Source organism: Filicampus tigris, chromosome 1 (genome assembly GCF_054856515.1).
Source record: "Filicampus tigris isolate MCC_2025a chromosome 1, RoL_Ftig_1.0, whole genome shotgun sequence".
Lineage (NCBI taxonomy): Eukaryota > Metazoa > Chordata > Actinopteri > Syngnathiformes > Syngnathidae > Filicampus > Filicampus tigris.
In genome coordinates, this window is record NC_141217.1 from 36615484 (window position 1) to 36625733 (window position 10250).

General features: G+C 45.4%; 2 protein-coding genes across 4 annotated transcripts; one reads left to right on the forward strand and one right to left on the reverse strand.

The window, feature by feature from the left end:
* The first annotated feature begins 99 nt into the window (after positions 1 to 99).
* On the forward strand, positions 100 to 4746 carry LOC147153911 (transmembrane protein 198-like). 3 transcript variants are annotated; one of them, XM_086037621.1, is made up of 5 exons: positions 100 to 422; positions 673 to 874; positions 1837 to 2412; positions 2500 to 2627; positions 2726 to 4746. In XM_086037621.1, exons 2-5 carry the CDS (start codon positions 691 to 693, stop codon positions 2945 to 2947), a joined length of 1110 nt encoding a protein of 369 aa, XP_085893747.1. In that variant the 5' UTR covers positions 100 to 422; positions 673 to 690; the 3' UTR covers positions 2948 to 4746. The 3 variants fall into 3 exon arrangements, with proteins under 3 accessions (XP_085893747.1, XP_085893764.1, XP_085893755.1); XM_086037638.1 differs by having other exon boundaries at positions 678 to 874; XM_086037629.1 differs by having other exon boundaries at positions 100 to 385.
* On the reverse strand, positions 4747 to 9943 carry pym1 (PYM homolog 1, exon junction complex associated factor). The gene is made up of 3 exons (XM_086037648.1): positions 9672 to 9943; positions 7865 to 7958; positions 4747 to 6510 (listed from the first exon to the last, which is right to left on the reverse strand). Exons 1-3 carry the CDS (start codon positions 9700 to 9702, stop codon positions 6012 to 6014), a joined length of 624 nt encoding a protein of 207 aa, XP_085893774.1. The 5' UTR covers positions 9703 to 9943; the 3' UTR covers positions 4747 to 6011.
* Between the last annotated feature and the right edge of the window lie 307 nt (positions 9944 to 10250).

Sequence of the window (10250 nt, forward strand, 5' to 3'; positions counted from 1 at the left end):
CATTCAAGTTCAGGAAAGAGGAGGAAAATTCCAATGTCACAAAGTCGAGTACAGCAAGGTCCTGTGGAAGTGAATGGCTGACTTCTTGCTGGAGTGCTTTTGATGCGTCTGGTGTCTTTTTTTCCAGACAGTGGAAGCTCTCCAGGATATGGCAGCCATCCAACAGGGGCGGAGTCCCGTGCCCAGGAGAGCCTTGGATTTGTCAGCTGGGCCTTGGATTTGGCAGCAGCCTCCCCAGTCAGCTGTTCATGCACCCCCGCGATGCTTGCACAGGAAAGGTGCACTCATCTGAAAAAGACTGCTGCACTTGGACACTTTGTCTGTCCGGGACGATGACATCAAGAAGCGTGACGGGGAGGATCGGACCTCATTCCAGCTGCCACATGTAGGCCACTATTGATTCCGCTCTATCCACATGTACAGTAAGTGCCTCATAATTGAACTCCAAATGACTGTTTCCATGGAGGGATAAAGCATATTTACGTAGAAACAAGAGGACTCGGCATTTAAGGAAGACTCGCGTGCTAATGCTCTTCTAATTCCATTTGCTGAACGTCAGCTCCGCTTGAACAGCTTACCTGGCTCTCTTCTCGCAATAAGCTGTGACCAGTGGAAGCGTCGCTGTTAGCATGAAGTTCAAAAATCCTCTTTGTCTTTTGCTTCATGTGGTAGCACAGCGTTGACGACGACATGGGCACTTGCCCGTGCACATGCGCGGCACCGAGTGATCCTGCCTGCTCCAAGATGGCCTTGACGGGAGTCGAGGCTGCTGAGGTGGACGTTTGTCTGCTTGAGGTCAACAACAGCCATGAAGACATCCCGTCCATTGTCTGCTGCGTCTGTCTTTTGTTTGGCCTCCTCTACTGCTTCCTGGGTATGTCAATAACAGCGCACAAATACCGCAATTGGGAAAACACATTGAAGCCGTTTCAGGGCACTCCAAAAACTCAATAGGCATGTTTGGAATGTGTTTTCAAAAGAAAAATAGAACCGTTCAATTGTGTACTTCATGAAAACATACAGAAATTAACATAGTTAGCAGAGGTGGGCATTTTACTGAAGTTTGCCGGTCCGTCATTCATCATTTGTCGGCAGGCTGGGCACCCGTCCGTCATTCGTCAATCCATCTATTTTTCAAGTCGGAGCAAACTGTAATCGGCTGTCGGTCAGTCTGTCATCTTATTTTAGCCGCGCATCCGTCAGGAAACATCAAAGATCCGCCAGTCTGTCAATCGGGGAAAAAAATGGTCCGACAGATGAAAAATCAATCCATCCATTATTTGAACCGATTTGATTAAAATGGTAACGTTTTGCTTACCTTAACCAGAATTCTGTGTCACATTGTTGCCAAAGGTACAATCCTGGTGGATTAAAATGCTTCTGGTCCTTGTCAACCGAAATAAAGCATGAATTACAATAAATTTGTTATTTTTCTATGAATTTATCTTCTTCTTCTTCTGTCTGGAATATATTCTACCTGATTGAAAAGAGGCAATAACGAGGCGCTCTAAAGTGGCCCGATGCCACAGGCCACACGCTGGAAGGGAAGATGCATTTTCGGGGTGTAGGCATAGCTAGCCATCTTAACTGCTGACGAGGCTCAAGTTCTTATGTAGCTGTGGTGCGGGTGGGGCCGCTCATGCCGGGCTCCCAAGTAGGTCACATGGCGCCGTTTTAGATGCACGGGAAGGCCGGAGCGGAAATTTCAAGCCCAGAGCTTAGAACCAAATGTTAGGCATGTCACGGATTTTGGTCTTGCAACATTGCTTTCAAAAATGATAGTAGCCCAAGTATAGTTTTACAAATGAGTCGCATCTGTTTTATTTCTTGCTCTAGGTTACCGCTGTTTTAAGATGGTCCTATTCTTTTCCGGCTTCCTGTTTGGATCAGCGTGTGTCCTCTGGCTGTCCCACAACGAGCCCGTGCTGGAAGCTGATCCAGGGGCCGGGATCAGAGCCGGGATGGGCGTGGGGGCCGGGCTGCTCTGCGGCCTGGTGAGCCTTCTGGTGTCCACGTTGGGTCTCCTCCTGTGCGGCCTCCAACTGGGCTGCCTGCTCTCTGGCGCCGCCCTGTTGGCCGTTGGACACTTTTACAGCGTCGCGCCCACGTGGCTGCCCGTCAGCGCCATGGCGGCTGGCGGCGTTGCCGCGGCTGTGCTCACACTGCGGTGGCAGAAAGTGTTGGTCATCGTGTACACGTCTGCGTTTGGTGCCACCACTCTCATGCTGTGTGTGGATTACTTGCTGGGCGCCTCCATGCTGCTCAGTCAACTTTCTGATATGTTTTGTCAAGCATCCCCACTTTCACTCTGCTGCTTCAACTGGGCCATCGCGGCAATTGGTCCTCTATTGGGACTGACAGGCGTGCTGGCACAGTGCAAGTTTACTGCCAAAGGAGCATCACATACACAGGGTAAGGGCTGTTGTCTTTCGCGTGTCACGTGACGTAGGCCGCCGTTCGCTCGTCATGACACTCATGCTGGATTTTTATGCTCTGCAGATGCACATGAAAAAAACACAAAACGTGCCAAAAAGCATAAAAAGACAAAGTTTCGAAGAAGGCCCCCGCATTACAGTCGGCGTAGGCCTCCGCCCCTGAAACGCTACGCCGGCGACGTCCTCGCACCGGTCAGTTGACGAGCAAGAAAAATCCGACGTTCAAAATATTCAAACTTTGACATGTCATGCTCACGCTTCAAGCTCGTTCTGTCCAATTTGCTTTGCAGAGTTACCTGCGCAGCCTGCAGGAGCGCCAGGTGGGAATGGGCTCGTCCACCAGCAGCGACAGCACCATCACACTCACTCTCGTTGACTTTGAGACGGGCTCCTTGGTGCCTTTTGAGTTCCAGCTCACCAGCTCGTACGGCGTGACGCGGCATAGGACGGAGAACTGTGCTCACCTTGACCGAGGAGTCCGTTCATGGACATGCAAACATGCTTGGTGTTAGCGAAGCTGTCAAAGACAAATATGGAAGACAGCATCATAGAAACAACCTTGTTTCCTTGCACTCTTAAACTATACTATATACACTTACAGACATGATACACGCTATAAGGAAGCGTATTTAAAGACCCTGCCGGGCAAAACTAAACGTCTTGTAAATTTGACACACCACAAAGAATGTTAACAAGCCTACCAAATTTGAATGATTCAAAAACAAAAATCCCCAAGTATGTAAAAGGAGGCTTGAAAATTGTGGATGATCAAGTTGGCTTCTTTCTCCACCTTGAAAAGCTCGTCTGGTACCAGTTTACCATTGGCTTATCTGTCCTTAGGATGCTGTTCCATAACTGCAAATAAGATAAATAATAATTAATATAAACAATGAATTAATTGTTGCTTTAGTCACATCACCTAAAAAAATCAATCAATCAGAAGAACTGAAATGTTTAACAATCGATAAATTAATGAATTGGGGCGGCATGGATCAGTGGTACAGTGGTCGTCTGAACAATAATAGAAAAAATGTGAAAAAATATATTTTCCTAATTGTGACATTGTTGGCCCGACGCCAGCGGGACACTGTACGCAACAAATTGATGAATTACTAGTTTTGAAATCAGAGGCCAGTAAAAATGCTTAGTTCAAATATTTAATTCATTTTAAAAGCGGGATTGGTAAAAATGCTTGCAATATGTCATCACTTCGAAAATTGAAGACAATGTTCAATTTTGCTATGTTAGCAAGAAGTATGACGTTGATGGGCCTAATTTTCCTCCACATGTCACATAAAATGCGGTGGGCCGGACTGGCCCCCGTGCCTTGAGTTGGACACCTGCGCTATAAAGTAACAATAGATCATTTCATAATCCACAGTGGCGTGATTTGTGGAATATCAGCGAGTGTCATGCCATTGTGATTTGCATAAGAAATCTACATGCTAAACATTTGCAACAGAAGCTACGCAGAGGTCTGAGGCGTACATCTGCACCTGCAAAAACAACTAACAATAAAGTAGCAATTAACATACACCTTCCCTTTTCTCTTAAACGTTACACCTTAATAATCCAGCTATTGTCAAACAGGCTGTTTTAAAAATGTGAAAAAAATCTGTGGTTCACAATTGATATAGATTACATCTGGATGATTATTAGAACTATTAGTGACCAGAGTCAAAAAAAAAATTGGTTACGTTTGTGTGGAAACTCTAATGCCCTCTAGTGGTCATGCTTAGAAAACGCCATTGTCCACTGCTTCAAGAAAATAGACACCTGAGTGAACAGTGAATTTATTTGTGTTCGAAACCTTGTATTTCCTGCAAGGTGCCCCAAAAAAAAAATGTGGAGGAGTGCATACTGCTCACACCCACAACACGTGTGTGTTGACTCAGACTGATGTCTCAGGCAGTAACTTGCGACAAAGGGATCGTATTTGCCTACATATGGTCAACTATACGGACGTAAGTTTATTTATATGGCTCACAATCAGATGATTGAAGATCTGATGGATTTGAAAGAACATGAGGGTCAAGACCATGACGTTCACAGCTTCCAATTAAACCGTGGTCACTTCAGTGCAGGGGCGTGCAGAGGGTGGAGCCAACAGCGGTGGCCTCGGGCGTTCACGAGGCGGGGGGCAACTCTTAATGTCGACCAACATTTTTCAGGGTGCAGATAACGACCAATCATAGCTCAGCTTCAGGCTGTTACTTCGGCAAAGAGCAGCTGTGATATCAAGTCATGTCTCCGGAATTACATCTGCTGTTTACAAGATCCCCCCCCCACCATAAAAATCCAAATGAGATCATTTTTGTTGTGGTATGTAGTTTTATTTCAAGATGGTGCCAAATGATTAAATCAATAATTTGAAACACACATGTCAACAAACCACTTCTTTTCATATTTTTTTTTTTCAAAAGATACAAAATGGAAAAGTTGGAACAGAAACTGGTTTTTGTTTAGTTTAAAAGATGTTGAAAAACAAACAGCAGTGTGAAATGTAAATAACGGGGTAGCGGGAGGGGGCCACGTGGCGTGAGCCGGCTTTACATGGAGACTTTTTGGTCATTCTGATTGAAATCATTCCGGATGTAGATCCCCGGTCAGCTGCGGAGCTTGTCTGACTGGGAGCCTTTCACAACCGACACGCTGCTTATATAGAGCTCTCACCTGCACTGCTTGTTCGTGATTGGTGGCTCTCATCGTAGAATCGGCCATCCAATCAGTGGGCTGATAGGAGGGCTCCCGCACACAGCGCGCACTGATTGGATGGTCGATTCTACAACGAGGGCCCCCTATCGCGAGCGAGCAGTGCAAGGGAGGGCTCAAAATAAGCCGGAATGAAGCGCTCCCAGTCAGACAAGCGGCTCATCAAAGGCACACAACAACATTTCCAGATTCCAGTCAGACAAGCAGAGCGCTCATTGAATTTGAAAGAGTAACCCACTGCCGATATTTGAACAGAAAAAGTGACTCGCTGCGCCGTGGAAGCCTGTTCGCAGCCTGGTCCATCGCTCTTATCTGTCCCCCAAGAAACAACAACTCACTCTGCTCAGCTGTTTACAACATGATCGCTTCCCTTCTGCCGTTCACATGCTCCACTACGTTCATCAGAGTAGCCGTGCGACAGTCGCCAATCGATGTGACTGATCGAGTTCATTTGTCTATTTAGCGCAGGATTTGGGATGGCTTTCACCAATTTCATAAAACAAGGTCCAATTACTTGCAAACAAGTTCTGCCAGCAGACGCCACCATTTTCACGTGCGTATACCACCGTGTCCCGACGCATTGGCGCCAAGACCGGACGCAGTTTGGCAATTCCGCCTGCACCGTTTTCATGGCGCTCGTTCGGGTTGGCAAAAGGAATATAGCCCCCCCCCTGTGGCACCCAATGAAAATTCCATCGAGTTTTCGGCCACTTTATTTCAATGGAGGCATTGATACGGCGCATTTTTGGATGGATTCCAATAGGAACATACAGCACGTCTCCATGGAAAGCCGGCTAAGGGTCACGCCCCCTCCCCATGTTGGCTGGCGATAAATGGAGGCTGGTTGACCACGTTAGTCCCTTTTCACGAGTGGCCCTCCAGCTTCTCTAAGTCGTCTCGCAGAGTCTTGGCCCGGGCCAACTTTTCCAACTGATCCTGCGTTGGCTGCTTGATTTCCCCCGAGTCCACCTTGTGCTGCAGCTCCTCCACCTGACGCAGCTTCTTTCGCATATTCTTAATCTTCTTAGCTTTTTCTGCTGCAGGGGATTCATCTTCTGCCGCCGCCGCCGCTTTGTGAGAGTGCTCGCCGCCCGCTGAGATGCTCACATTCTCAACCGCGTCGGAGAGAGACGCCACGTCGGCCGCGCTCTCCTCCGGTTCGTGCTGCTGCTGCTGTTTTCGCTTCTCTTTCCGTTTCAGGTTGCGCTTGGCCGACTTGGAGAGGCCGGCGGCGGCGCCGTCGCCGTCCGCACATCCCGGGGTCTTGGGCTGCTGCTGCTTCGGGGGCTCGGCGCCCGATGCACTCAGGCCTGGTGGAAGACCCGGTTTGCTCTTGAAGAACTTCACGTATTTGTTTTCATATCTGAAACACAAAAAAGAGGATCCAAACTAGTGTTGTCACGATACCAAAATTTTGACTTCTATACTATACCTGCTTAAAATACTTCAATACCGGTACTAAAACGTACCGGTACCTCAGCAAAATTAAAACTGATAAAAGAACTAAAAGGAAAAAAATGTGTTATTAATTCAAAATATTAGGATAGGCTTGATAAGAAAATAACATTTTAAACCGTGTTAAACACTTGTGAACATTTGCACATGGGGGAGTGAGAGAAATATATTATACTCTTTCTTTCTATACTTGACTATACATATTTATGGGCTACATGTAAATTAAACTTAGGAAAACTAGTTCGAATGTATTTATTTTTAAACGTCACTAGTAGAAAATGTGCACAGAGCTTTACAGAGCCATTAGTGTGACATCTACTGTAATGCAGGATTGATCGGGTTATGGTCATTTTCATGGCCAGATATGCAGCTGTATAGCCTCTATGCTTTTTGGACATAGTATTAGCCAATTCTAATTTTAAGAATTTATTTCTTTTTAAATAATGAGATCAATGCCTCCTTTTATGTTTTTATAAGCATAATGTATATATGTCATTGTGTGTGCATATATATTCATTCACTATATGCTTTTACATTACATGCCATATTTTTGACCTATTTGACTGCCTTTCATGTCATCCATTGTTGATATTGACAATACATTCGCACCGTTACAGTCAAGTAAATACGCTCATTTAATTGATAGACTTGACGTCATGCTGCTTTGAGTGTGTGTGTGTGTGTGTATGCGTGTCTACTCTTCTGTAGTCCGCTCCCACCCGGTTGAATGTCTTGCCAAGTTATACAAATTGTGAACAAAGTAATTCACACTACTCGTTTTTGAGGAAAGTGCTAGAAATGCATCACAACTTGTAGCTCTTAAAACTTCTGGTGTAACTCTGGATGCCGGTCAGCGAGGTACTTGGCCAGATCCGACGTGTTCCCACCTTGAGCCACGGTAGTTACATTTCTGGGTTTTTTTCTGTCAAGATGGGGTGATGAGTGTACATTAATGAGAAATAAAATGAACTTTTTTGATTTGGGCGAATGGATGCAATGACACAGAAAGTGAAAAATTTCAAGGTGTCTGAATACTTTCCGTACCCACTGTACTTGCCTTTAAGACAGAGTTGGTGAGCTTTTTTATTGTTGTTGTTTTTTTGTTTTATATACCAGTGTTTAAAAAAAAAAATGGCACGAAGCTCTTTTTGATGCTGAAAAATCAAGGTACGGTACTGGTATCGGTATGCGGTGCAACACTAATCCAAATATTTCCAACACACACGTGGGCCATGAAGCGATTGGGAAAGGAGTTGACTTACACCGGGACCTCTTCTTGGGGGACGTAGCCTTCCTTCACCCGCCGCGGTTTCCTCCACGTGCCGTCCGGTCGCTGTGTGGCTGCGATGTATTTTCCTGACCAACAGTCAGTAATAGCGTTGAAAGGAACCGTCAAAGACACATACAAGACTATCAAGCTTACGTTTGTGCCATCAATACAGTGCCTATTAAAAAGTCTAAAGAGCCTTGTTCAAACACCAGGTTTCTGTGACGTGAAAAAAAATATGCCTGTATAAAATGCCGCCACAGCGTGCTGAAACGGTTATCACGGCAAAAATTCTAAACATCAGTAATAAGCAGTGAAATAGCTGACAGCTAAACAACTTCAAATTTGTTTTATTTGTATTAATTAAGCCGGTGGTCGACTGGTTAGCACGTCCGCCTCACAGTTCAGAGGTCGCGGGTTCGATGTTGTTCGCCGGCCTCCCTGTGTGGAGTTTCCATGTTCTCCCCGTGCCTGTGTGGGTTTTTTCCGGGTAGTCCGGGTTCCTCCCACTTTCCAAAAACATGCTCGGTAGGTTGATAGGACACTCTGAATTGCCCCTAGGCGTGATTGTAAGTGCGGATGTTTGTTTGTCTCGGTGTGCCCTGCGATTAGCTGGCAACCACTTCAGGGTGTCCCCCGCCTACTGCCCGAAGACAGCTGGAATAGGCTCCAGCACGCCCGCGACCCTTGTGAGGAGAAGCGGTATAGATAATGGAAGTATTAATTAATAAAATACTATAAGGATACTAATTACAATATTTGTGATGAAATGGAAAAAACGCATTTCAAACATTTTCAACACTTCAGAACAATTGAACATGAACTTGTTATAATGTTACATACTACTGATATTCGGTTTTATACTCTCAGTAAGCTTTATCAAGAAAAACTGCATCTATAAACGTTTTTGGTTACATTGGTTGTATTAAAGCAATCTTATGACAGCTGACGGAACGTATCTGTCGAGACGCCATGACAGCTGATGCGGTGTGTTAATTCTACATGAAAAATATATAAAATAATATATAATACAAAAGAGTTATCAAATTCATTATAGACAAAATATTAACCTTTTACTGCTGAAAATTGAAAATGGCGTAATGCGGTGTTTCTCAACCTTTATTGAATCAAGGCATATATTTTACATAGGAAAAAAAATCACGGAACGGCACTCAACAAAACACTAAACAAAAAGTGGCTATAGCTAGAGGGTCATTATGTAACTTCTGTCGTCTAGTGGAAGTACATTTTGTTTTTCCTGTTACTATAAATTGTTGGCATAAATAAATTAAGAAAAATAGTTTTTAAAAATAGAAAATATGTTTTTTATTTGTCGAAATAATTAATACTGGATAATTTCCCTCGGCACACCTGATGAACTCTGGCGGCACACTGGTTGAGAATTACTGGCCTAATGTACAATGCATTCCTTGGCTCAATCAACCTTGGGAAACACGGCTTGTCTCCAGTACACTGTAACGTGACGTTCAAGTAATGTTCCCCACATCACTTCTAATCAAATACATAGCCCACCGCTTCTCTTCGCAGAGCAACAAAATAAACGGGAGCTTGGAGCAAGTTTGGCGCTGCACTTCCACGAGAGCGTGATAGCATCATGCTAACTAGCAGCTAACCTCCGTGCAGCATTTGCTTGGAAACCAAGCAGCGTTGCGAGCGTTGCAATAGCTAAACACTCAGCAAGTGCAAAAAAGAGAGTGCACCGCGACAGCAGTCGCTGCCGAACCCAAGTTTGCACCTTCTGTTTGCTTTCTGCCATCATGTGTCATGTGCAGTGGGCTTACCAGATTCATCCGTAACATAGGGGGTTGCCATTTTGAAGTGCTGCCTTCCCCTCCGTGGCCCAGTCCAAGCGTCCCCGCCGAGTCCCACGCTCCTCCCTCGTCCCAAAACAGGCAACCACTACAAGATCGTCAGCTCATTACGATGCCCTCCACGTGGGGCCTTTCATGACAACATGAAGCCATTACGCGACAACCAGGGACAACTGCTACTATTCCGTCTTCTTCTGCGTCTTCTTCTTTCAATGGCGAAATGCGAGCAACGTTTAGGTGCATATCGCCACCTACTGTACAAAAGTATGTAGCTCATGTCCCCACATTCATCAACGTAGTGACTCTCACCAATTTCAAAAGTGCTTTCCTCACACACCTGACCTTACCTCCTTCTCCTTCTGTATAGTATGGGAGAATATCAATTAACTGCAGAGTCAAACTGCACAGGCTATGGATGCTGCAAAAGCGTGCGTGGACGGGATTCCGCACATCTCAGTTCCGTGTGGCGCGTTAACGCGTCAAGCATAACCCAAGCTTTAAATACAAACATACAAAGCAGAGAATGTCCCCATTCAAAAAGTCAAGAAC

Bases quoted from the DNA above. Each gene is read 5' to 3' on its own strand.
- LOC147153911 (XM_086037621.1), top strand. From the start codon at position 691: ATGGGCACTTGCCCGTGCACATGCGCGGCACCGAGTGATCCTGCCTGC. The intron at 875-1,836 runs GTATGTCAATAA...TTCTTGCTCTAG, and splicing joins CCTCCTCTACTGCTTCCTGG to GTTACCGCTGTTTTAAGATG. The intron at 2,628-2,725 runs GTCAGTTGACGA...TTTGCTTTGCAG, and splicing joins CCGGCGACGTCCTCGCACCG to AGTTACCTGCGCAGCCTGCA.
- pym1 (XM_086037648.1), bottom strand. From the start codon at position 9,702: ATGGCAACCCCCTATGTTACGGATGAATCTG. The intron at 7,959-9,671 runs GTAAGCCCACTG...ACTGTTGGTCAG, and splicing joins CTATGTTACGGATGAATCTG to GAAAATACATCGCAGCCACA. The intron at 6,511-7,864 runs GTAAGTCAACTC...TTTGTGTTTCAG, and splicing joins CCCCAAGAAGAGGTCCCGGT to ATATGAAAACAAATACGTGA.